At 43.9% G+C, this 24,023-nt stretch overlaps 1 protein-coding gene across 2 annotated transcripts in view; it reads left to right on the forward strand.

The window, feature by feature from the left end:
- Nucleotides 1-24,023, forward strand: part of SLC1A7 (solute carrier family 1 member 7) — a 632,908-nt gene that overhangs the window by 380,453 nt on the left and 228,432 nt on the right. For both annotated transcript variants that reach the window (XM_085600158.1, XM_085600159.1), the window contains exons 4-5: nt 670-712; nt 17,307-17,529. In XM_085600158.1, the coding sequence (XP_085456284.1) occupies nt 670-712; nt 17,307-17,529 (266 nt within the window). The remainder of the gene's footprint in view (nt 1-669; nt 713-17,306; nt 17,530-24,023) is intronic.

The following is a 24,023-nucleotide window of genomic DNA, read 5'->3' on the forward strand; positions in this document are numbered from 1 at the left end:
CTGCACCAGCCCTCACTCCCGCTGCCGCCTCTGCACTCACAGCTGCACTCACCACCAGGAGGTTCACGCAGTTCAGCGGTGCGGTGAGACTCGGGGATTCCATGGGCCGGGGTCGGAGGAGCGATGAAAGCGCTGCTTCTGCACAGCTGATGCTGATCCGAAACCGTTACCCCCATAGGTGTCAACCGGGGTTAGATACAGTCGGGGAAGAGCCCCCACTCCACCGCTGTGTAAGAAACAGCCGGGGGTCCGCCGGTGATCCCTGCGGTCTCGACGATCTCGCTCTTCTCTGTCTCGCTCTTGGTCTCCGCGATCTCGGGTGCCGGTGATCTCGTCCACCTCGCACCTCGCACACACACTCAAAGCGGCTTGCTGCTCACAGAAGGTGCGAAGCTGCGGGTTTTGCACTATTGTGTTTACTAGAGCCTTAAATACAAAGTTACATACAAACAAGGCCTGTTTTCAAGTCAACCACTGAGCATGTGATGATGCACATGCTACTGCACTAAATGTAAATGCAGTTTCCAAGCATGAATTGGTTGCCCATCTGTTTATAATGTTGAGCCACAGTGTCTCACATCCCAAACTTAGCAACATCGCAAAGCTTTACTAAAATTGGACTGCTTCGAATTTTGAAAATCCTCACAGTTTTTTTGTTTTGTTTTTCAGGAACATGTTTCCGTCGAACCTTGTTGAGGCTACATTTAAACAGGTCAGTGATATTTTCAATTCTATATCTAACTGGATGTAGTTAAGTGTTTAAAACATTAGGATCACCTGCAAAGACTTTCACTCTTCTCATACTAAAAACGCAGTGCAGGTTGTCTATAACTTTTAATAGGCTAGACGTAGTAGCAGGGCTGGACTGGGAACCCAAAACAGCACTGGCAATTTTGTAGGACCAGCCCCCCTCCCCTCTGGGGCGGGGGTGCAAGTGTGAAGCACTGCTGCTTTTGTTACTGGGGCCCGATATTGCAGCACCGCTGCAAAACCAGCCTCAACTGCTGTAAAACCGGACACACCCTTCCAGCCTCCCGGGAAAACACCCAATGCCCACTACGGCCACCCTCACGTATGGAAATGTGCTCATAAAGGACACCTTTGAAGCCTAAAGGAAGCAGTCCTTTGATCTCTAAATCACAGTGGCTCTGGACAAACCTGTTTAAATGAAAGTACCTTCATATGCCATCAAAGCAGATGAGGGTATAAAATGCATAGAACTTTAATGGAGGAAAGTTGGTAAAAGAGCAGAAAATATAAACAAGCGTTTGCAATGCAATAGGTCTCGCATTGTTTTTAGAGTTAGAGCTATTGGCGTTGTAATGTAAACATTTTTTGCTTATGTGTTTTGGAGTGAAGTGGATGTATGTGATGGCAATTATGTGGAAAGTGATACACACTAATTAAACTTGATACGCTAAATATCAGGCCAAGAGATATTTTTTAAAGGGGCCTGATTTTAAAAGGGCGTTATGGAATTAAATTCTAAAAATGTGTTTCAGAATGCATAATCCCCTTGTTCTGATGTGTCTTGAATGCAAACTGTTGCCCAAACTGTCCTTTAAAGATATCATGGATAGTTTGCCGCACTAACTGGTTATGTACTTTGATTTAAATGTGTAAAGGGCAAAATATTTACTGCATGAAACTCAATCATGAAATTATACAATATGATAAGACTGATGACGGTGTATATTGCTAACAATTGGGTGCATGACAAACTAATACAATGCCAGCGACCCTTTCACTCTATCTTTCATCCCATCAAAATTGGTCACCTACACATCACCAGCTCCACAAGCCTAATCTACTAAAACTGAGTTTAGAGAGGACAAATAGGGCTGACTTGGTCTTTCATCCTACCACTGTCCATTGGAATTGTCAATTAATCAGTGCATGCATTATAATTACTGAACACGCAAGGGGTTGCTAGCGGTAAAGTGTAAGAATAAAAATATTCATTTTAGAAGAAAGGAAGGAGATGGGTTATAATCCATAAAACGCATGTGCACACACGAGGAGGGGGCACAGGCAGACAGGGACCTCAAAGCGACAGACTACCCGCCCTGGCCGGGAGTTTGAAACCCCCCCCCCCCCCTTGAAGTTCGGGTCTAGTTGCGCCCATGGTATTTACCACCTTACATTATTGGTAACATTTGAGGTATAACTTTAGCGTATCTTATTAAATGTTCTTTACTGCATCTTCTTAAATGCTGTAGATTTCATTTTCACAATAAAAGCTTCCATTCTGATTTATTGTTTGGCAAGCAGAAGTTTATGTTTATGCCTGTAACATAGTGCTGCTGAAACTTCGTATGCAATGCCATATAGGCAATAACAAGGAGGCTCTGTATTCATACAGTATGCCAACATTTGAGTAGGCCTTGAATGGAGATCAGTCTTACAGTGCAATCAAAACGTTTTAAGCGGCACAATCAAAATAATGTATTTTTGTGCTGGAAAAATGGAGTGTGTCTAGGGTTTTGAGTGGGATGAAAAAAATGGGGGGTCTCTCAAAGGGGCACGGCCAATATAATTAAGAGCGTGGCTTAAAACATTTATGCTAAAAATATGTGCTCAGCATAATGTGCCGCCCGACTGGTATTTTGCTGCTTCTTTCATTGGCTCCCCATATATAATACAACAAGTAACATTACACCTACAACCAACCAGGACTATTGGCTTTGTCAAAGGGTGTAAATTGGATAAGATAATTATACTACATGCATACATACTGCTATGGCTTCATTGCTTATAAAATTGAAAATGCTTTAGTTTTTGCGATGCCAACGTTGGAGCTGAGGAAGCAGGTTTGAGCCTCAGCGTCGGCTCAACATCCTGTGTTTCTGGGCAAATCACTTAATCACCCATGCCTACCAAAAAATCAATTAATATGTCCGTGTTGATGCTCATGTAAAGCACTTTGAGTTTTGCAATATAGAACTGCAAACAAATAAAAGTTACATCAAAAACAGTGAACTGCTGCAGAGTTAAGATTTTTGATTCCATTCTGAGAGTGAGGACGAAAATGGAGAGCCCGATAAGGACCCTTCTTGGCACCTGCTTTTAAGAACAGCCGGTGCTCAGTACCGGCAAGACCCGGCCCACTTAAAGCCCCGAGTGTGTCCCAAGTAAGTCAAAAGGCCTGACGGCCATTGCCTCGGCCTGCATTTGCTGTTCACTCATACACAGATCGACATAATTTAAAATACATGAAATTTCACGGAAACCAAACTGGCAACTTCAGCCTGATTCCACTGACCTTGGCCGTTAGATATTTTCTGTTAACATAATGGAGCAGGCGAAGCGCAGACAAGGTCGGGTGTGAGAACTACATATCTGATGATAGTGTGAAAACGTGCCTGTAATACACCTGCGAATGCATCAACTTTCACAGGTAATTCACGCGCCAGCCACAGGACAGATACAACACCGAAAACAGAGTACCCTTTTTATTTCCGGGAAGGAAGTAACAACAGGGACAGCCTTTTAGTGCTTAGAAGTGTCCGTTTGGCAGCGCAGAGGTCGTCCGCTAGGTGCGCTTGCGCTGGGGGATGCATTTCCTTGCTCCCCAAGGCTGGTGCAGTTCGCCACATTGTGCTGGACTTCGATATTTTTATGACAACCGTCAGGATCTCATCTCATTTTGGGCCACATGCATCAATGAGAAAACGGGTCGCAAACGGGCAGATTAGCAGAATCTGCCCCTTTGCGACCGGTATTTTTGCAAAAATCGCAATTTAAGGAATCTCTAAATAGCGATTGCTTAAATTGCGATTGCATTTAAGGAATCCCAAATTGAGATTCCTTAAATTCAATGCATTAAAGTTAAAAAATTAGCGATTTCGCTAATAGGGGGAGCAAATTACCATGAAGTTGAACTTCATGGTAATTTGCAAAAACTTTGAAAAATGCATTTTTGTGCATTTTTCAAAGTTTCATGTTGCGCACACACATGCCCTTAGAGCATGTGTGTGTGCAACATATGTGCACAGATCTATTTCAGGGGTGCAATAAGGTGTAATTTTGACACCCTTGCACCCTTGAAATTGCATGAGCAATTTGCGAGTACCTACTGGTACTCGCAAATTGCTCATGCAATCTCCAATTCATTCCTATGGGCCTGGAGGCCCATAGGAATGATTGGGACGGCATTCCTTAATTGCGACTCGCAATTTGCGAGTCGCAATTAAGGAATTTGTAGGAATCGCTATTTTTATAGCGATTCCTACATGCATAGGCTTTTGCAATTCCTTAATTGCGATTCCTTAAAAATCGCAATTTAGGAATCGCAAAAGTCTTTGTTGATGCATGTGCCAGTTAGTCACCGAAGTCAATCGCAACGTCACAGTGACCTGGAAGTTATTTACCGTGTCTTTTCCGGTTTGTCTGTAGTTTTCTGAAAATAGCGAGTGGCGAATTACAGTTCCATTTATGTGGTTGCATAGGAGACTTTGTTTGCAACCAAGGGCCGTATGGGGCTTTGCAGAGTACTGACAGCAGAGTAGTAGATAGACCAGCTGTTCTGAGGACTGGCGAGATACTAAAAAGTAATGTTAATAGAGTAGCGCGAATTAACAAGTAGACAGTAGTGCTTGTGAAAAGCACAGCACTCTAAACAAAATTATGTATGCAAAAGCGGAAGCCCCCATATTAAAAGCGAAAGCACATGCACGGCGCGTTGTGTAGATACGTAACTTGACCCACGGAAAAAAAAGTAGTCCTCAGAGGAATACTTAAACACTGACAGCGTAGGGAGATAGCACTTGGACGGTGCTGCATAGCTAGAAAGCGGAAATAGAAAGGAGGGAAAAAAGGAACAATTGCCCATTAGCAAAAAAGGATTTTCAAAGGACAGTGGCACAGCCAAATAAAAAAGCAAGGGCAACTAGTGGGTGGAGTTTAACTCCACAAACCATCAACAACAGGTCACTAAGCGACAGAGCAAACGCTGACAAGCTCGACCTAAAAAGAAAGAGAAGCGACCAGAGAATGCAAGCAGAAAAGGGCCTGGCCTGCAAAACAGGGCATGTTGCAAACAGCTAAGTATCATCAGGGAATGAGATTTCACTTCTATTACTAGGATTGTGTCTGACAGCGAGAAAATACTGCATTTGTAAGTGCTAAGAAAAGTACCCAATACAGGCTTCTGGACAAGTTTCTTCAGGCATGCTGAATGCCTTGTTTACGGCTTTACATCATTATCCACATCCATAGGTTTAAAGGTGAATAATGATATCTGTTGGGGGGGCTGCATCAATGGGGGATGTGCAAGGAATGTTCATTGTTCTTTGCTATGACATTGACATTTCTCTTTGTATAATCAAAAGAATGTCAACAGAATTTAAATTGGTGTTCACTTAGGAAAAGGAAATTTACACTGAAATCTGATGGGTCATTTCACACCAAATTCTCTTTTTCCTTCTACTTTGCTTTATAATATTCCCTCAAGCATCTTCTACTTCCTAGCTGGTTCCACGTTACTGTCACTACTGTCATTATAAATCCTAAACTTCCCTTTTCAGAGTAAAGGTCTAAATATGATGGAAGGTAAATACATACATTTAATCTGTTGGATCAGCAAAACATTAATTTTCGGCAAATAGATGGTCAGTAAATGTTAATGGAGGACAGATGGCGGCATGAGGGCCTGCATACAATAGCTTAATCAATTGCTTATTACACCTTTGGAATGTAAATGATGCAAATTTTCATACATTTTCGCGAAATCTCAATTATTGGCTGGAGAAAAGAGCAAGGTTTGATCTCCCACAAAGTAAATAAGTTCCAAAGAAGCAAATTGTGGATTTCAGTGGGAAATTTTAAGCTCGCTCCTCTTAGCAGTAGCTCAAGTAATCGGTTTCTCTCACAGTATTTACGCAGTACAAAAACAGGAAGAGCAGAATTAGAAGAGTAAAATCTCCAAACCAATTTAGCAAAACAAACAAAAGATGGTCATGGTCATAATCAGTCAAGGGTATCAAGAGTTATAACTTTTTTAAGAGAATGCCAAAAGCAGGGTACAAAGGGAAGGTAAAAGTCAAAAGAAGTCTATTAAGATCAGTAGCTGTGACCGAGGTACATTTCTAGGCCAACCACAATGCGGAAAGGGTCCCTGATGAGCAGTTTTAACTTCAACTTAGCCTCGTGGAAGTTAAAAACCTCCAATGGGCAAAGCAGGATGCTGTGGCTGATGAGGCCTCCACGAGATTGGGTAAGCAGAATCTGCTGACACCATCAGTTTTTGTGCCATAAGCACCAAGTGTCACCAATGTGAAATTTGTAGACACTGATGTCTCTTCGCCGCTGGGATGACTTTGTCATCTTAACCCTGCGACAGAGATTAGGTTCAGACTTGCTTGGTTCTCATTGCCCAGTAGGTCAATGCTAGGATCTAGAGCCGATCAATGTCAGATGCTTCCTGCATGAGGTCTCACTAAAGCTTTATTTGTTGTAGCAAAACACTCTCAGAGGGATGGCCAAGGAAATCTTGCCTGTCAAGGTTTAACATTTATCAGGTAACCTCAAAGCTTTTCCCAGTCCTCAGGAGGTTAAACGTTGTTTAGGTTTAACTGTTGAAGATCATTTGATATCTTCCTCCTGGTCCTGGAGCTCACAAGCTGCTATCAAAAGCATTTATGATTTTAGGATACCAGTTCACAGATATTAGTGGGAAACAGGTCTTGAGAGGTCTGAGCCAAAGTCCAGTCCAAATGGGCTAACCAAATCTTTTCACAGGATGTCCTTCGTTTGTCCTATACTTCCGTAAGACCACAGCAGGGCAGCCGGTTGAACCTATGAGAACTACTTCCAAACCTTGGGTACAATCAGGTTTTATTACCAGCAATAGTTCCCTTCTTAACCCAGTTGTTCAATCAGATTTTCTTGGAGGGAGTGCACCCTCCCTCATCTTGGAATGATGCCTCTATTACGTTGATATTAAAGCCTGGTAAACAGGCTGATAGTTGTGGGTCATATAGACCAATTTCCATCCTAAACTCAGATTATAAGCTTTTTACATCTGTCCTGGCCAAAAGACTGGGGGTGGTGGCACCCTGTATTTTACATCAGGATCAGCGAGGTTTTGTGAAGGGTCGCCAGCTCTTTGAGCTGACTTATGATCTGATGGGTGCTATCGACATGGCGACCGCGGATTCCTTGCCTTTAGCTGTCATCACGTTGGATGACACCAAGGCCTTCGACAGGGTGAATTGGACATTCCTGTCGGGGGTCTTGGTGAAGTTTAACATTGGGGAGGCTTTCCGTGGAGCGGTCAGTTTGCTGTATCGGAACCCTACAGCTTCCTTGTTGGTCAATGGGGAGTTGTCAGATCCCTTTAATATAACCTGGGGGGGAGGAGCCAAGATGGCGACCGGAGCAGACGCTTGAGCGCCCGGCTCCGTCGGTCCGTGGCCTCGGACTACTATCCTGATGCCCATCCTCGCCGATTCTCGAGGTGCACCGTGTGCGAAGACGCGCTGACCGCGCTGCTGCTTTCCCGGAGTCTCAACCCGCCCGGATGCCCGAGTTCTGGGTGCTTTTGTCCTCGGCACTGAAACCCTGCGCCCTTATGGCCTTTGCCGGCCTCCTGGAAGCTCCGCAGTTACCGGACCAGCTAGCGCTAACCTGAGCCCCGCGGTCCCGATCTCGCCTCGCACCATGGATCGTTGCCGGATGAGCCCGGGGAGAGACGGCCGGACACCTTCTGCACCCTGTGCCTGACGGGCTGGAGCTGTGGGGTGGGCCCCGGTGCGGTGGGTCTCCTGCCCCGCTCTGAGGACCGAGCTGTGGGAGGCTGCTGCCCCCTTTGCCTATTGCCTAGCCAGCGGCGAGGGGGACCGGCGAGAAGAGAAGCGACTGTCGGCCTTTCCTGTTGCGGCGTAGACCTGAGGGGAATTGACCCCTTGCCACGACCCCCCCCCCCCTGGCCATTGCAACGTATAGCGGCAAAACATGGCGCTGAGTGCCTGCTCGCGGCTGGGGGGTGATACTCCGGTCTCGCCCGCTGCCCACTTCGCCCTCCCTCTTCCGGACACCACCTCCACAGTGCCGTCCCGGATTGCTGCCGATGTTGGGGCCCAGCTTCCGCTGACATGCGGCTCCGTTCTGGCTGTCCTGCGGGACTTTCAACTACAGATGTGCGCTGGCCTGCAGGCGCTGAGTGAGCGGTTTGACCCCATACTGTCGGCTGCGGGTCGTGAGCGCACTGTTTGTCATCCACGGGGCGTGGGTCTCCCGGTGCTCTTGTCCTCTTGCGGGGACGCAACGGCGGTGTATGATTGTGCTACACTGGTGCCTTCATCTAGCGCTCCCGGCGCCCAGGGTCCACCGCTCTCCACCTCAACTGCGGATACTTTGTCCCCCTGGTCATGGCTGCCTGCTTCATTGTTCCCTGCCTCACCGCGTTCGCGAGGCTATCCTGCTGAGCGATACCTGACGGCTTCGAGGGACCGTCCGCGGTGGCCCACTGCTGCCTTTTTGTGGAACTCCTGTACCTTACTTGCCAGGTTTGGATTTTATGTGGTGCAACGAGGGACCTCAATCGATGGTCAGTGGCCATTTCGTGATCCTACTTCACCATCCTCTCACAAGCGGCCATCTTGTCTTTGTCTGCTCGGGACACGGGGCCTTCACGCAGGAGCTGGTTTAATCCCAAGCCCGCGATCGGGCCAGGGCTAGACTGACTTCTATCGCTATGGTTTATGGACGGGCTGGCCTGGGACTGGAACTGTATGTATGTTTTGCGCGCACTCGTCGCGACTTGTATCCCTTCGCTTAAACTGTGGTGCCATGGTATCTTTGCATGCCGTTTTTTGGAGTAGAGGGCTCTCAGTGTGTGGGGGCCATAACTGGCTGATGGTTCGGGGAGCTCTGGTGTCCAGTGGGCTCCTCCCCACCTTCTTTTCTGTTTTCTTCCCTTCTTTACTCTGTTCCTACTTTCTCTCTTCTCTATATTTCGGGTTCATTGGGCGACAGGCACTATGCTGGGGGGGGGGTAGGCCGTAGCCTCCGCATTGGTGTAGGGTGGGGGGGTAATACTCTGTTCTCAATTAGTTCTATGGGCCTTTCTTCTTTTATGTCTCTGTGCTCTACTTTCTTCGATTCGGGGTCCGGGTGTGGGGTGGATCGAGTGGGGGCGGCTCTGGAGGGGCGCGTACTTGCTCATGTGACTATCCTGATATATCTCTGCACCGCCTCACTGTTTGAGATTTTACTTCCATTGTTGTTCTTACTGATGTTGCTGCTCGCCCGTGTGGTGAAGCTATCTTGCGGACTCGAATCTCCTTTGCTCTTATCCTTCATTGACTTTTTTCTCTGATAAAATCATCAAAACTTAAAATTAACCTTCACCTCTCCTTCCCCGGGTTTCAAAGATATCTCCAGTATGTGACTCATAACCTGTTGTTAATCCTGACCGTTGATGCACGGGGGCTGTAATGTGGGTATCAGTGCTTTACTGTATCGTGGCCGGCCTGACGGTTGTAGGCCCGTATTTGTTCTTTTAAGATGCACGAATAAAGGTTTTTTTAAAAAAAAAAAAAAAAAAAAATATATAACCTGGGGTACCAGACAGGGCTGCCCACTCTCCCCTCTCCTATTTGATTTATACATCGAGCCCTTTGCCCAACGACTGAGGGATGATGTGGATATCAAGCCTTTTATCTATAGGGGATGGGAGAGGAAGGTGGCCCTGTATGCAGATGACATTCTCATCTTTTCCTCCGACCTGTGTACAGCACTACCTGCGGTCATTGCACAGGCCAATGACTATGGTGGTATGTCAGGATACCAGATTAATGCATCTAAAACAGAGATGATGACATGGAATGAGGCTGAGCCAGTGGCAGGGGTCCAGCCAAACTGTTCCATGCGGTATCTCGGACTTACCATCGTTAGGGACATAGATAAAATCGTACCGCTGAACCTAGATATGGTCATGAGAGATTGTAGAAAGCTTATGAGGTCGTGGTCTCTGCTCTCCCTTTCCATCTTGGGTAGAGCCAATTTGGTAAAAATGTTTATTTTCCCCAAAATTTCTTTTTTGTTTAACAATATCCTGTTGTATTTTGAACCTTCTATTCTACAAAAGTTGCAAGGTCTTATTAGTTCTTTTATTTGGAACGAGCATATACCTCGGATAGCATGGGAAAAGATTAGGCGCCGAAGAGAAAAGGGGGGACTAGCAGCACCCGATTTACAACTATATGCTTGGGCTTTCCAACTTTCCCATGCTAGGATGCTGCTAAAGATGCCGATTAACGTGGGTATAGGAAGCATGTTTGCTGCATTATTGAGAGGAGGGGGTGTAGACCAGCAGGGTTTTCTGTTTAAATTTGGGGATCCTAAGTTTTTTAAAAAGATTAAGTTGAAGATTTTGTTGGGTTTTATAAAAACATGGGTCAAACTAAGAGGTGCAATAAAGGTGGGCTATTTTTCAGGTAGGTCACCATTATGGAACTCTCCCGGTTCCCCGGCATGGCTTCTTGATAGTTTGGCAGCACCTTTGAGAGAGGCTGGTCTGGAAATTTGGGGAGATCTCTTTTTTGATGGAGTTTTGCTATCTTGGGATCACATACTAGCTAGAGTGGGGTCGGGTCTCTCTAAATTCAAATATTTACAGATGGCAAGTTGGGCCCGTACTCAGAGCTCTGCCAAGGGTAGATTTCAAATAGGTGGTGAGAGTAGTATAGTGACCCTGATGATGGACAGACCTCCTGCACCTAAAGAGATTTCGTTCTGGTATAACTTGTTACTAGATGAGGTTGACGGGGAGTTCGTCTTACCTGAGACATTGTGGAGTTCCTCTCTCCCCGGGAAAGATCTTGAGAACATTTGGTATTCCTCCTTTAAAATCTTATGGGATACAGTGAAGCCATCGTGGTTGCGTAGGAATCACCTCTTTACGCTACACAGGGCTTATATTTCCCCACAGCAGTTATCCAAATTTTCTACTGAATCCACTGTGGCATGCCCTAAGTGCGGATTGTTAGAAGCTTCTGATCTACATATGTTTTTTGATTGCCCATTGGTGTTACCTTATTGGGACGCTATAAGGCTCTTTGTTGACAACATCTGTGGGGCATCCAATTGCAATCAACACCTTGCTTGTAATTTTTGGAACATCTTGGAAATTCAAGGTCCTGTTAAAAAACTCTTGTTTTATTGTATCCTACTTGCAAGAAGAGAGATCTGCAGGAAATGGAAGGATCCACTGCCATCCACCTTGCTAGACTGGCGTTCATCAGTACTGCGAACGTCAAAAATGGACCTAGTAAAATCTGGTAACCCCGAAAAACTAGATTTTTGGCACCTTCTGAATTGGTCCTAGGTGTGTGTTGGGGTATTTTTTTTTTTTTTTTTTTTTTCCCCCCATCGTCCGATGATTAACGCTGCATGGTCTGATCTCCCTCCTAGATATAGACATACTCAGAGTACGGTTTTCATAAACCGATCATGGGTATTCAATAGCAGCAACATTGCCCCTGTATGGATCAATATCTCGCGGTGCATCCTCTGGAGAGTTTTTGAATAACACTGAGTGCTGTCCTTGCCTGTGATAGCACTACCAGTTTACCTGTGACAGTGTATTTTACCTTTCTCTTCTCTCCTAGAGCTTCTATGCGACTTTCCAGGGGCAAAATGAGGACACAAAAAAAAAAAAAAAAACCTTGGGTACAAGTCAAAGCAAGATCCAAGCCTCAGCCCTCTCCCAGCAGACCGTAACAGGTTATTCCTTCTGCATTTATTCTTCCCTGCCCAGCTTTGTTCTCAAATCCCTGTGGGGCAGCCTTTCTTATTTCAGTCATTGGCTACTGATGGTGATAATACCTCACACTACCCTAAGAAAAGTTCCACACTCAGGCCATCTGTCTTTTGCCACATTTCCTCTAGCCCTAAACAATCCCAGAAAGAACCATTCAGGGTTTTCCAAGATAGCATGAGCTCTTGACACTGTTTGGGTCTCTATCATTTCACCCGCTGAATGGACTTTTACAATGTGGTAACTCCCTTTCTACTTGTGAAAAAACACACACAGGCAGCTTCTGGACCCAGATTACCTTCTGGAGTGGCAGGAGTCAGCCTGGCTATAGGTAGTACCACTTCAGAACCAAGCGTCAGACTAGAGTCCTATGTGGCAAAGACGTGCGGCAATCAGAATTCTTCCTTACCCTTTGTTGGGTTCCTCTTCTGTATCTGTTCACTCCATCACATTGAGAGATAACTAGGGGTGGAAGGTCCTGTAATTAAACACCCCATCTCTTCCTGATAGAGATCTGCTAGTTGGCCACCGGCTCCCAAAAGCCCTATGATTTTCCATGGGAGTCATTGACACCTTTCTGCTGGGGAAATCTATTTACTGTCACTGTAGGAAGGGGAACTTGGAAGAACCAGTTTGGCACTGCTGTAGTCTTCAAGCAAGGGTGAACACATTTTTATAAAAAGTGATCTTTGGGACACATTCACCAAATATCTCTGTTCAACAATGGATCAGATTTTTCTAAATATCAGTATGTTTTTTCTTGTCCATCTCACTTAAGAAAGTCATCTCGCTTAGGAAAATATTTTTAATTATTTCATTTATTTTTAGTATTTCTATAGCGCAGTCACAGTTGTAGCGGAGCACTTTCTAAGCAAAAGACCAACGAATAACATAGAACATTATAACAAAAGAGGAGTAGGAAAAAAGGGTAGCAGAGAGGTAGAGTCTAAAGAATTGTGTTTTAGGTGTTTCACTTTTACACATTCTGCACCCAGGCTTAATGGGCTCCAAAGCACTATTATTTGTAGGAGGATTTTAAACATGTCAAAAAGATTTACTTTATTAAATGTTTACCGCAGCCTCTGTTTAGAGCAACTGAGGGTTGTAAGGCAGTGCTGATGCTGCATTTTAGAGTCACTCTTTGGACGGTGTAAACCTACTCTGCAGCACACATGTGACATTTGACTCTATGTCACTTATTCACTTTTTGAGGCAGACTACTGTGGCTTTACTTAGGATGCAGATATGCTAATTGTTACCATGTTTAAACAGCACAGTATATGCACTGGTAGGTGTTCAGCAGTCTTCCAGTGCTAAGGGCCAAAGTATAAGAAACAAATCCGACCCCATAAAAGCAAAAAATCTGGGGAGACCAATTTCCTTAAAGTTATGTTTGCCATCCTTATGTTTTGCACTTAAGAAACCCATTTTTTGAATCTATACAGCTTGACTGGAAAACAGGCATTTTACTTTATTATGTTTGTACGAATCAATGTGTGTAGATTATTGGGCAGATAAATGCTAAATTGTGAATGAGTGGAAAGATGCATGTTCAGATATGTGTGGGTGTGGATGGAAGACAGATCATTTACTTGATGATGAGGAAGGTGAAGGTTTCGTGCATCTTTTTCCTGGGCCTGACCAACTGGCAAAACAAGACGGAGCTCATGTAAGGCAGACAGGAAATGGGGTAATGGTCAGGCGGAAGGGGACGGAAAAAAGGACAAGCAAGAAGAACAAGCATTTGCAATGCAATCGGTCTTGCCTTTGGGACCTTATATGTATTAAGCTATGCAGCACATTAGTCTGGGTGCTGAAACATCTACTGTTCTTTAACATGGAGGGAAAATAAGCACCAAACTGCGTGACATGCTAGGTATGGGAACACATGGAGAGAAATATTGCCTTTCAGCAAGAAATGGTATAGTCCAAAGCTCTGTTTTTAATATGAAATCAGGGCCTTCGGTGGTCATATCACCGAAAATACAGGATTTGAAAAAAATATTGTTTACGGGTGCTCATGGAAGACAATTTCTATGGACTGCAATCTAGAGAAAGCTAAAGTGATTCTGGTATTTTATTGACCTCTGGTGGTCGTTTTCTATTAAGACAGTTAAATAGAGGCAGTTGAACAGAAAAGAAAGTCCCTAAGCGGAAGTAGACAAGTCCTAGGGCTGCTATCCAGAGCCCACAAAGTACATACACATGTAAGTAAATACTAAAGTATATAGAAGATATAAGTATATACTAAAGTATATACAAGAGGTCTTGAATGCTCAACCTAAAAAGGGACAAGGCAAATAAATAGGTTGAAAAGACTTTGTTGCCCCCCCCCCGATCAGGAGCAAGAAGACTTTGAGGACACCGAGGCAGGAGAGGTCTATGCTCTATATGCTGAGCACACTGAGGTAGAAGGTGAAGCGTAAAACCTCACAATGAGACACATAGACCTGAGGTCGTTCTAGTACAGCAACATGTCAACTCCTGAGCAGAGTGGTGTGCAATGTAGAAAGAGCAGCTCCAAAATATATAGGAACACCCTGGCGCTTCAGAGTAGGTGTACTGTCAGTGCTTAATTTTATCTTGGGTTTCCCGTGCTTGGCACCAACACTTAATTGTCTAAACCAGCACAATGGAAGTCTGCCAAATGGTGGCACTGTTTATCTTATTTATAGAAGAGCACGTCAACAGTTGTTTATTGATTCAAGATCCAATGAAAAATGACTAATGCCTGCTGCCCCAGCCATTCTTAAAGCTTTGATGGCCTGGAATAGTCTGAATTGTCAAACTTGTAGGAGTGTGATGGTTAGTAGTTGTATTGTACTGCGATTGGTAGAGCTGGCATAAGCAATGGGTGGTCCTGACGATGGCCCTGGCACTTATCTTTTTACAAACTAAGCACTGTGTACTGTCCCTGCCATAGTCCACGTGGATTGTGGCCAAGTCAGATAGGTAAACAATTAAGGCCTTAGGGCTACATAGGGTAGGAGAAATGGGCCCTAATTCCCATTCAACACATAAATTCTGGTGGGGCTCTAGGGTGAGGGGAAATGGACTTGCAAAATACAAAATGGTGGTATTATTAAAAGTGTTTCCTAAAAAGACAGCAGCACACATAAAAAAGATAACATTTTACAGCCATTTGTTAGGAGCAGGCGGTGTCAACATTCACAAAGGGGAAGAGGTTCCTTGGGAACCATTCCTGTTTGTGAATGGTTACCACCTCCTTCGACTTGGTGGTCAAATATTATTGTTTTAATACATAATTTAAGGAATCATTATTTGGAACGGCTGCCCTTTTCACGCCCTTCCCAAATACTAATTTACTGGCAAACCCAAATTGTGATTTGGTAATATGCTCCTATTTGACCCTTGCGACCTAAAACTGCTTTGTACATGGGTCCCTGTGTCTTTAAATATTTGATCTAAATAAGCTGCTACATTAGCTTTATAACCTCTTAGGAATCTTATTAATCAATTTCCATTGATTTCACTTTAATTGCAGTCAAGTTGATGTACTTATTTAATTGGGGACGTGAGAGTGGTTTTCATTCTCCTTTCTCCTTTTCTACAACCTCTGCTGATATAATTTAGAACTCTCTTCTCCTTACATAGACCCACCCTCTGTTGCATTGTGTCAGTTGTCGTATTATTTGCGGAGAAGTGAACCTGGCAAACAGCCTCTTTAAGGCAGCAAAGATAGTGAATTTTCTTTGCTACCTTTACCATGTGTATATCTTTCACCCAGTACTTCATTTGTGAAATAAATAAATGCTGGGGCTCTCGTCAAGAGGCCACTGCAAGTTGTACCGCCCATTGCCTCTACCATACTGCCAATGATAGTAAGAACACAACTACGAGCCATTACACTCTTACAAGTCTAACAATTCAAACTGTTCCAGGTCCACAAAGCTATAGGATTGGCTTGGGCAGCAGGTAATAGTAATTTTTCATTTATATTGGATTAATAATTAATTGTTGTTGTGGTCACCTCTGAATTAGCCAGACAGCACCACCTTGTGGCAGATAGTGCCAGTGCTGAAAATGAAGTGCTGGTGCTGAGCACCGGAAACTACCAGCTCAAATTAAGCACTACTTTCACCCATACCACATTCACAAGCTGGAAATTACCATATACTCAAAGGGTCTGAAAGACGTGCGATCAGTGGATACCTCACCGGATATCTCACCGTCACGTATGGAAATGTGCTCATAAAGGACACCTTTGAAGCCTTAAGAAAGTAATCCATTGATCTCAGAATCACATTAAACTGTGCAGGTATTCTTGTGAATGTGGCATCACTTAACATAAAATATACCTTGTAAATAATAGTATTTCTGTATTTCAACAGCATTTATTTAGGTTTTAGGTATATATTCCTTCTGGGGCATTTAATACGCATTGCAGAGTCACCAAGAACGCCCCTCTCATGCCTTTCCTATACTGAAAAAATGCATAATTGATGAAGCAGCATGCAAAAACAATTGTTTTCTTTCCTCGGCTAATAATATTTCGAGCGAAGTATTAGTCATTACATTTCAAATAAAAAAGAGACGATTTGTGACATTCTTTAAATTTTATGAAGATTAATATAGATGTCATTCTATTGAGGAATATTATGTGTGATGAATGTGTTTACCATATTCTACTCTACTAAGTTGATTCCTCCACTGCCCTAATGATTTATTTACATTGCTTTTTCCTCACGTTTCTACTCATCAAGATGGTAAATGGTGCTCTGCAAAATACAACAATAAATGAAACTAAATAAATAAATGGATGTCAGTCGCCCTTACCTGAATGCCAACACTCCTTGGCTACTTAAGGGCAGTAAATCCCAAGTCTAAAACGTTAAGTAATGGGCAATGTGAGCTTGCCCTCCCACTCGACACTGCTCGCAGTATATAGATCTTTTTTACTGTATATCTATAGATAATACAAAAATAGTCAAAAAAGTTAGATTTTTATCCCTACATTTACCTGTGGTGTATCTGCTATTTTACTGGTTGTGCCCACATACCGCCTCCAATGCCACCCTCCTATTTCACCTTCTTCTTACACTACCCGTTACACCATCAATTACACAATCCTAAAAACCTAACTAAGCCTTCATCCCATGCCTAACCCCAAACCCAATCTTCATCCCCTATCCTAACACTAACTCTTACCTCACATCATCCTACATTTCATATATTACTCTAAGATTTAGACTAATTCCGAAACATAACCTAACCCAATCCAACACATGCTTTTTGTACAATTTGTTTTGACGTCTATATAAATTCTATATGTTTCTAGTCTAATTTCCTACTTGTCTATATATCTTCTCTTTCTTTTTGTTGTTCTACATTTAAATTCATTGTTAATACAACCACTAATATGTCAATACTAAGACATTAAAATGGTAAATAGATATGGGTTTCAAGGAAAGAATTACATTTTTTTAAACTAATCTCAGACCATAATGTTTTTTGACTACCGATATTTTTTTTGCTATTTAAAGGACCCCTGGATGCCCTGTGATAATATTTTTTTTCTTTCCAGTACCGTACGAAGAACAGTCCCATAGTCAAATCTGGAAAGGCTTCTCATTCTGAAAGCATCACTCATAGGATTCTGGTCTATGGGATCCAGGATGAGAATGGATCAAACATCCAGAACTTTGCACTGGACATCACTCCCCCTCCAGAGGTGATTTACAAATCGGAACCAGGCTTCAGTGAAGGCATGAACGTGCTGGGCATTGTCATCTTTTCTGCAACAATGGGTAAGTTTTAAAAGAATCCATGAAATTGAGTGACATACTTCTAAGGTTTTATGGAAACCTGTGTGATATAAGTCTCTGTCTGAACAAGTTCCTCTTTCATATATACACATATATAAGGATTCTAATTACAGACCCATGGATCGTCAACATAGACATTCATACTTCTATCAAATGCATTATGGGTGTTTGTAACCAACCCTAAGAGATTATTAATACAGATGTATAATTTGCCAGTATAAAATAAGACACCCTACGACAAGTGCAAATACATGTACATAAAACAATTACCCCAAATAATATGGAATCATTATTTGGGCAGAGAGGTCACTTGGCCTTTATTGAGCCATGAGAATGCAGATAGATTTTCTTTCGTACGATCATTGTGGTCCATGCCTCCATCTTGCATTGTGATTATCCATGGGATATCAAGAATTTATTCTGTATAATTCATGGTTTCCTGCCCACAACTCATTATACCTGTTGTCTTGCCCCTTCATTTGGAATATATGTAAATACTATAAGGGATTGGTGTCTAATGTCTATGTTGAATATGGAGAGGGAAGATTTTGGTTAGCTGAGTGAAGACTGTGGGAGGGTGAGCAGGGCCCGCTTTAGGCCAGTGTGACAGGTGCAGCCGCACCTGGCACCACGCTAAGAGGGCGCTGTGTTTCAAAATAACTTATGGGTTTAAAAGCACCTGCTGCCGAGTTCCTTTTGTGTCCATCAGTTTTCAGGCAAAAAAAATGTGAATACAAATCTGGTGATTAATGTTCCTACAGGGGAGGGATCAGAGTTTTGTCACGGCACACTTTTGACTCTTCATAAAGAGGGGCAGTCTTTTAATATGCCTGCTGCAAAGAAAGTGTACCATGCAGATCACAGAGCTGTAGTTTATGTGAATAGCTCAGTGGGTTACTGCTTTTGTCACAGGGATCCTTTTGTTACTTGCAGTTCATGAGTTACAATCCTAATATAGCACAGTCACCTATAAGAAAGAGCAGCATGAAAACTGCATTGTATCGGTTAGAACATTATGTATTTTTTCCCAGTATTTCATTATCCTAATGTTGCTTAAAAGGGTTCGTTTGGGTAGAAATACATTCTTATTAGTAAAGCCAATGTTAACCACGCTGGTACATTTTAAATCCTGAGTTTCTGCTTCTCCAGATCAAACAGTCTTAACATATACTGCCTAGTAGTATGGATGACATGTGATTCCAACACCTTGTAACCCTCATTGTCTCATGTAGCATTTCTTACATACTGGTTTACACACGCATGATTCATTGTCACTGTATAATGTGTGTGTGCTGTAAAGTGCCTTGACACTCTGCACTCGCATGAGTAGCGCTATAAAACAAAATAAGTACATGTGAGAGAGGAGCTATGGAGAGATGAGGGGCACTGTTGGAAGGTGGTAGTGAGGGAATCTATAGAGAAGTAAGTCACTGGGGGTCACAGAGAACGATTGTCGCACCGGGTGCCACCAGCACTAAAGCTGGCCCTCAGGGTGAGTACGTAACAAGGATGTCAGCTAGGTAGCTAAGTGCTAGTTAGAAAAAGGGTCTTGCTTGTAATATTGAAAATACAGGACAAGTAGTTTATATAAGGCCCTGTTTTGTTTGGCAGTTATCCTTCTAACCTGGGAAGGATACTTTGAAGTAAGTGTGTTTCTGGGAGGTTATGGAGAATACTGGAGGCAAAATGTATTACCTTATGCAGCGGGGGAAATGAATGCTGGGGAGGCCTATTAATAAGCTGTTGCTTTAGTCCAGTGTTGAAGCGGATCCTAGGGCAGGTTTTGCAAAGGGGCAGAAGTTGACATCTGGCAGCATTAGCGGTGGCTATTATGGAGGGCTCCAGGTTCAGAGTACGGTTGAATACTACGCCAACGTTTCTTCCTGATGGAGTCAGGATGAGGGAGTGAGGCGTAAATGTTATGGGTATGTGAGAGGTGGGGTGCATTTGTAGCCAGGAAGTAGCTATTTTCCATCATAGAAGAGTTTAGCATATGAGACCAGAGAACCAGATAGTGCTGGGTGGCAGTGAGCCAGTTGGAAACTCGGTCGTGAAGGGCAAAGGTTAAAGCTCGAAAAGAGACAATTTTTGTGTCATCTGCATAGAGATGCTATGAAAAAGCAAAAAGGGAAATAAAGCTACTGATGGATGTAGAACAGAGCCAGAAAAATGATGGCTGACAACTAAACCCAGTGGGCTACCAACTGATTATGGAGTTGCTGATGATAAAAATGAGCGCCACAAGGGTGATAAAAGTTTATCTTTAAAGTCAGGAGCAGGACTGTAGCTAAGTGCTTTGTCAGTGATATGAAGAGTGAGAACGGGTGGGAACAGCATGGAGTCATCAACGGTATTGAAGGCAGCTGAGAGGTCTATAAGGGTAAGATAGACAATAGTTTGTAAAGCGGACGGATGAGATAATATTAGACATATGAGAGAGGGCAGTTTCATTACAGTGGAGGTCTCAGAAACCTGATTGGCCCAGCCTTGTAGGTGCCATCCACAGTAATCATAAATCAGTGTCTAGCTCACCCCGCTTCCCACCACATTCGCCCGTCAATGGTGCTTTGAACTTTTTATCGTACCATACACAGACAAAACTCTCAAAACTCAACTTAGCCTTTCATATTACATGCATGTACTTAAATAATGCCACATTCTTCACATAGACCTATTCATATTACACACTGGCATGGATCAAAAAGGCTGCCATCCATTTTTCTATTATCACGGGAACCTTAAGCCCCGTTTCTAACACTCACTCTTTTTCTTCCCAATACTCTCAACTCCCTATGCAAATGTGAAAAACCTAAGTGAACTCCCCTCTTTAAAATTTCTCTTTAGTCAATACCATGAAATGTGTTCCCAAATGCTTGGTTATCCCCATGTAATACACTCTCTGTGCTTTACTCTGTTCTGCCCCATCCTGATTATTACTCCCTTAAACACAATTAGCCACCCCATTATTCTCCATTTTCTGTGCTTACTCATCCTCTGCATTTTCCTTAGCTTTCTATGTACCTATCTATTGGTCCTGCATCTTTTTCTGTCTTCTGCCAACCCTTTGCTCTCCAAAATGTCCAGGTCACCTCCCACAGATCTCTACTTCTTTACCACCCTCAACATCTCACTCTCCTTCAGCCATCGTCAAAATCTTCTCTGTACCTGGTTTTAACCCTGCTGTCATCTCTGCAGGCCTCTTCCTGGTAGCCAGGCCTTTTTCAGAATTTCCTCTGTTATGTGCCAGATTTTCACAGTGGAGAGAAGTTGGCCTAACGGCTAGAGCGGTCGCCCTCGAATCTGGGGAACTGGGTTCGAGTCTTGGCAATGACGCTGAACATCCTGTGATTCTGGGCAAATCACGTAATCTTCCCGTGCCTCACAAAAAAAATGAATATGTCCTCTTGTAATGCAACTGGTGCTATGTAAAGCGCTGTGATACCCGATTCGGGTCAAGTTCGCGCTATATAAAACTGTAAAATAAAAAAATAAAATAAAATACCAGTCCACATTCTGCAAAACAGTGGTCCCGCTCAGTCAGTTAACCTTCATTGCCTCCTTTCCTCTTGAAACCAACTCATGTACCCACCACTGCTCTTCCCACTGTGCACTGCTATCACTGCTTCTTTTCTCTAGCACACCTCCAGTTCTCCTTCTTCCAACTCTTCTGATCAATCATCATGGTAATCCAATGGCTCATCCACAACATTGATCAACAAACTAGAGGGGTAGAGAGAAGCATACTGAAATATATTCACACCTTGCATGGCAGCTACTCATTCGGCTCAACTCTAAGGGTATTCCTGTTCTCCTTGAACAAAGAAAGCCGAGTTTTATGGCTGGAAAGGCTTCACCCACTTATTTGTGGGATGCTTCATCAGTGGCCAGTCTGCCCCACTGTGTCAGGACAGTGCCAACACGTTGGTCTTAGCCATTGTACAAGGGAGCTCAGAATAAAGTAGTTTTGGTTGATCAAGGGGTCCAGATATCATATTAAAAAGCTACCTCTGCATAAACCCAGGAGATTCCCTTTATTCAGAGGGCACCCAGGGCAGGATTAAAAAGTGTTCAACCTGGGAGATTTTGAGATTCAATGTCTCATCACATCAATTTAGTGCCAATATGTTTTGGCCATCAATAGGATCCCTCCTTCGATAAAAGGGAGGCTCCAGGGCGTTCGTCAGCGCATGGAACAGTACCGCTATAGTCTGTCCTGCGCGAGCAAGAATATGTCTTACCCCTAACCATCACATCAACGTCCTCTCCTAGAAGAAGGACAAGAAATGAAACTTTAATCCAATCTGGGTAATCTGCCCACAGTAAGTGACAGAAAAAATTGAGGTGAGTCACTTACCCAAGACAGCTAAGAAAATACTAGCACGTGTCACACATGTGATGCACTTTTATTTAAAAGATTTCATGCAAAAGCACGTGAGCATGCAACACGTGTGCTACCACTTACCCTGTGACCTCCAGGGTCCGAATTAATGAGTCGCCACGTTGGGGGAGCACTCCTGCAGTCACACACTAAAAACAAATATTGTCCTTAATGTATCACTAAAGCTAAAACTCAAAACATTCTATATACCTCATTGGAGAAGGTGGAAAGATATGAGCAAGCAATCCCAAGTTATCAAAACATAGTCACAATATTATCTCAGAGTAACACAGTGAACATATTACATCCAATGAAGATTATGTCATTGGTACCAAAGTTCAAGTCTTATTCATCGAGAATTGTAGAAATCCAGAAATCAAAGCCCATGAATCCCGATCATATCAATAGCATCAACACATACACTCTCTGCTGCGGTAGAGGTATAGAACTCTGTGTCCCCAATACCTAATAAAACCTGTAACTGCATTACTATGGGGCGGTACGATTCGGGCAGGAAACTTAAATCATATGCCTCACTGCGGCCATATACATAGCTATACCCGCCTTCCATTCACGCAGTGTAGGGGGCCTCCTGTACACCCCAGTATTTGTCCACGTCCCTATTTGCAACAATCGGGCCCAAATTACAGCAAAACCAACAATTGATGGACAGAATGCAGAACAATGTCATACATTCACTCCAGTACAAAGATCTGGGCCTAAATCCATCGTTTTTTTGCTCACCATGTCATTCCAGTTTGAACCCAGCCATATGCAAATCAGTCTTGACTCTGTGCCCAATGGGAACAGTACAGCCCGAACTGCCAGGCCATGTCCCCCCAGCCCATCGTCTTAGAGGCTCTACATCGCACTCCTAACATCACCTGTGTTACCAGTGATAGTCTACCTGACCCGGCACCTTCATATATATAATGTAAAGGGGAGGGCAGCGGGAACCAGGCCCTCTCCAATATTAGTCGGGTGATCCCGTGGTGCCAACAGCCAATCGTTAATTGGTATCAGATGTGTGCAGCCCAATAGTAGGCCGGGCATCTGGAAGGGATATTCTTCCATTGTAAGAGTTCCGATGTAGTGTTCGCAAAGCCACTCTCGGAAGTCTCCCACCCCATGGGAATAGCCTTACCGCTCTTTCTATTTTATTAAACATCTCTTCTGGAATTGTGTTGTACATATTTTGGAGGCTATACAGCAGCTTGGGAAGTGTAATCATCTAAAAGGTGGTAGATCTCCCCAGGATAGTCAGGGGCAGCCCACGCCACCGTTCCGCATCTCCTCGAAAGGCAGTGTATGCAAATCCCCAGGTTAGCAGTCAGACATGGGAAATGGCCTTAACAATGGGGGCTGTGCCACGCGCGACGTTTCTCCACAAAGCATTTGCCTTAACAAAGCATATGCGTGGTTAAAGCAATGCGCTGTTTAGTTGCCAAGCGGAGGCACAGGAAGGGGAAGACAGGAATAGGAAGGATTATCGGGAAGTGGGAGAGGGGACAGTGAGGTAAGTGGGACTGGGGCTTGGTCTTGGGGGGTGGAGGGGTAGATTTTCAGGGTGGGGGTAGATTTTAGTACTCAGGATGGGTTCAGGGTAGTTATTAGGGTGGGGGACAGTTTTTAGGGCTAAGGGCGGGGGAAAAAGGGACAGGTTACAAGGCAGGGTGCAGGTTCGGGGTAATTTAGGGATGTAGGGGATAGTTTTTAGGGCTCAGGGCAGAGGGGCTGGGGTCGGGGTAGTTTTTGGGGCATAGGCTTAATTTTTAGGGTTCAGGGCAGGTGGAGAAGGGCTAGTTCACAGGGCAAGGACGGGGTAGTTTAGGGATGTAGGGGATAGGTTTTATTGCAGAGGACAATTTTTGGCCTCAGGGCGGGTGAGGGGCTAGGTCGGGGTACTGCATGGAGGTAGGGAACAGTTTTTTAGGGCTCAGGGCAGGGGGCCTGGGGTTGGGGTCATTTTTGATGCGTGGGGTTAATTTTTAGGGTTCACGGCAGGGGGAGAAGTGACAGTTTACAGGGTAGGGGTAGTTTAGGGATGTAGGGGATAGTTTAGCCCTTAGGGCGGGGGGTCAGGAGGACAAGGGACAGT

This window comes from Triturus cristatus, chromosome 4_2 (genome assembly GCF_964204655.1).
Source record: "Triturus cristatus chromosome 4_2, aTriCri1.1, whole genome shotgun sequence".
Classification (NCBI taxonomy): Eukaryota; Metazoa; Chordata; class Amphibia; order Caudata; family Salamandridae; genus Triturus; species Triturus cristatus.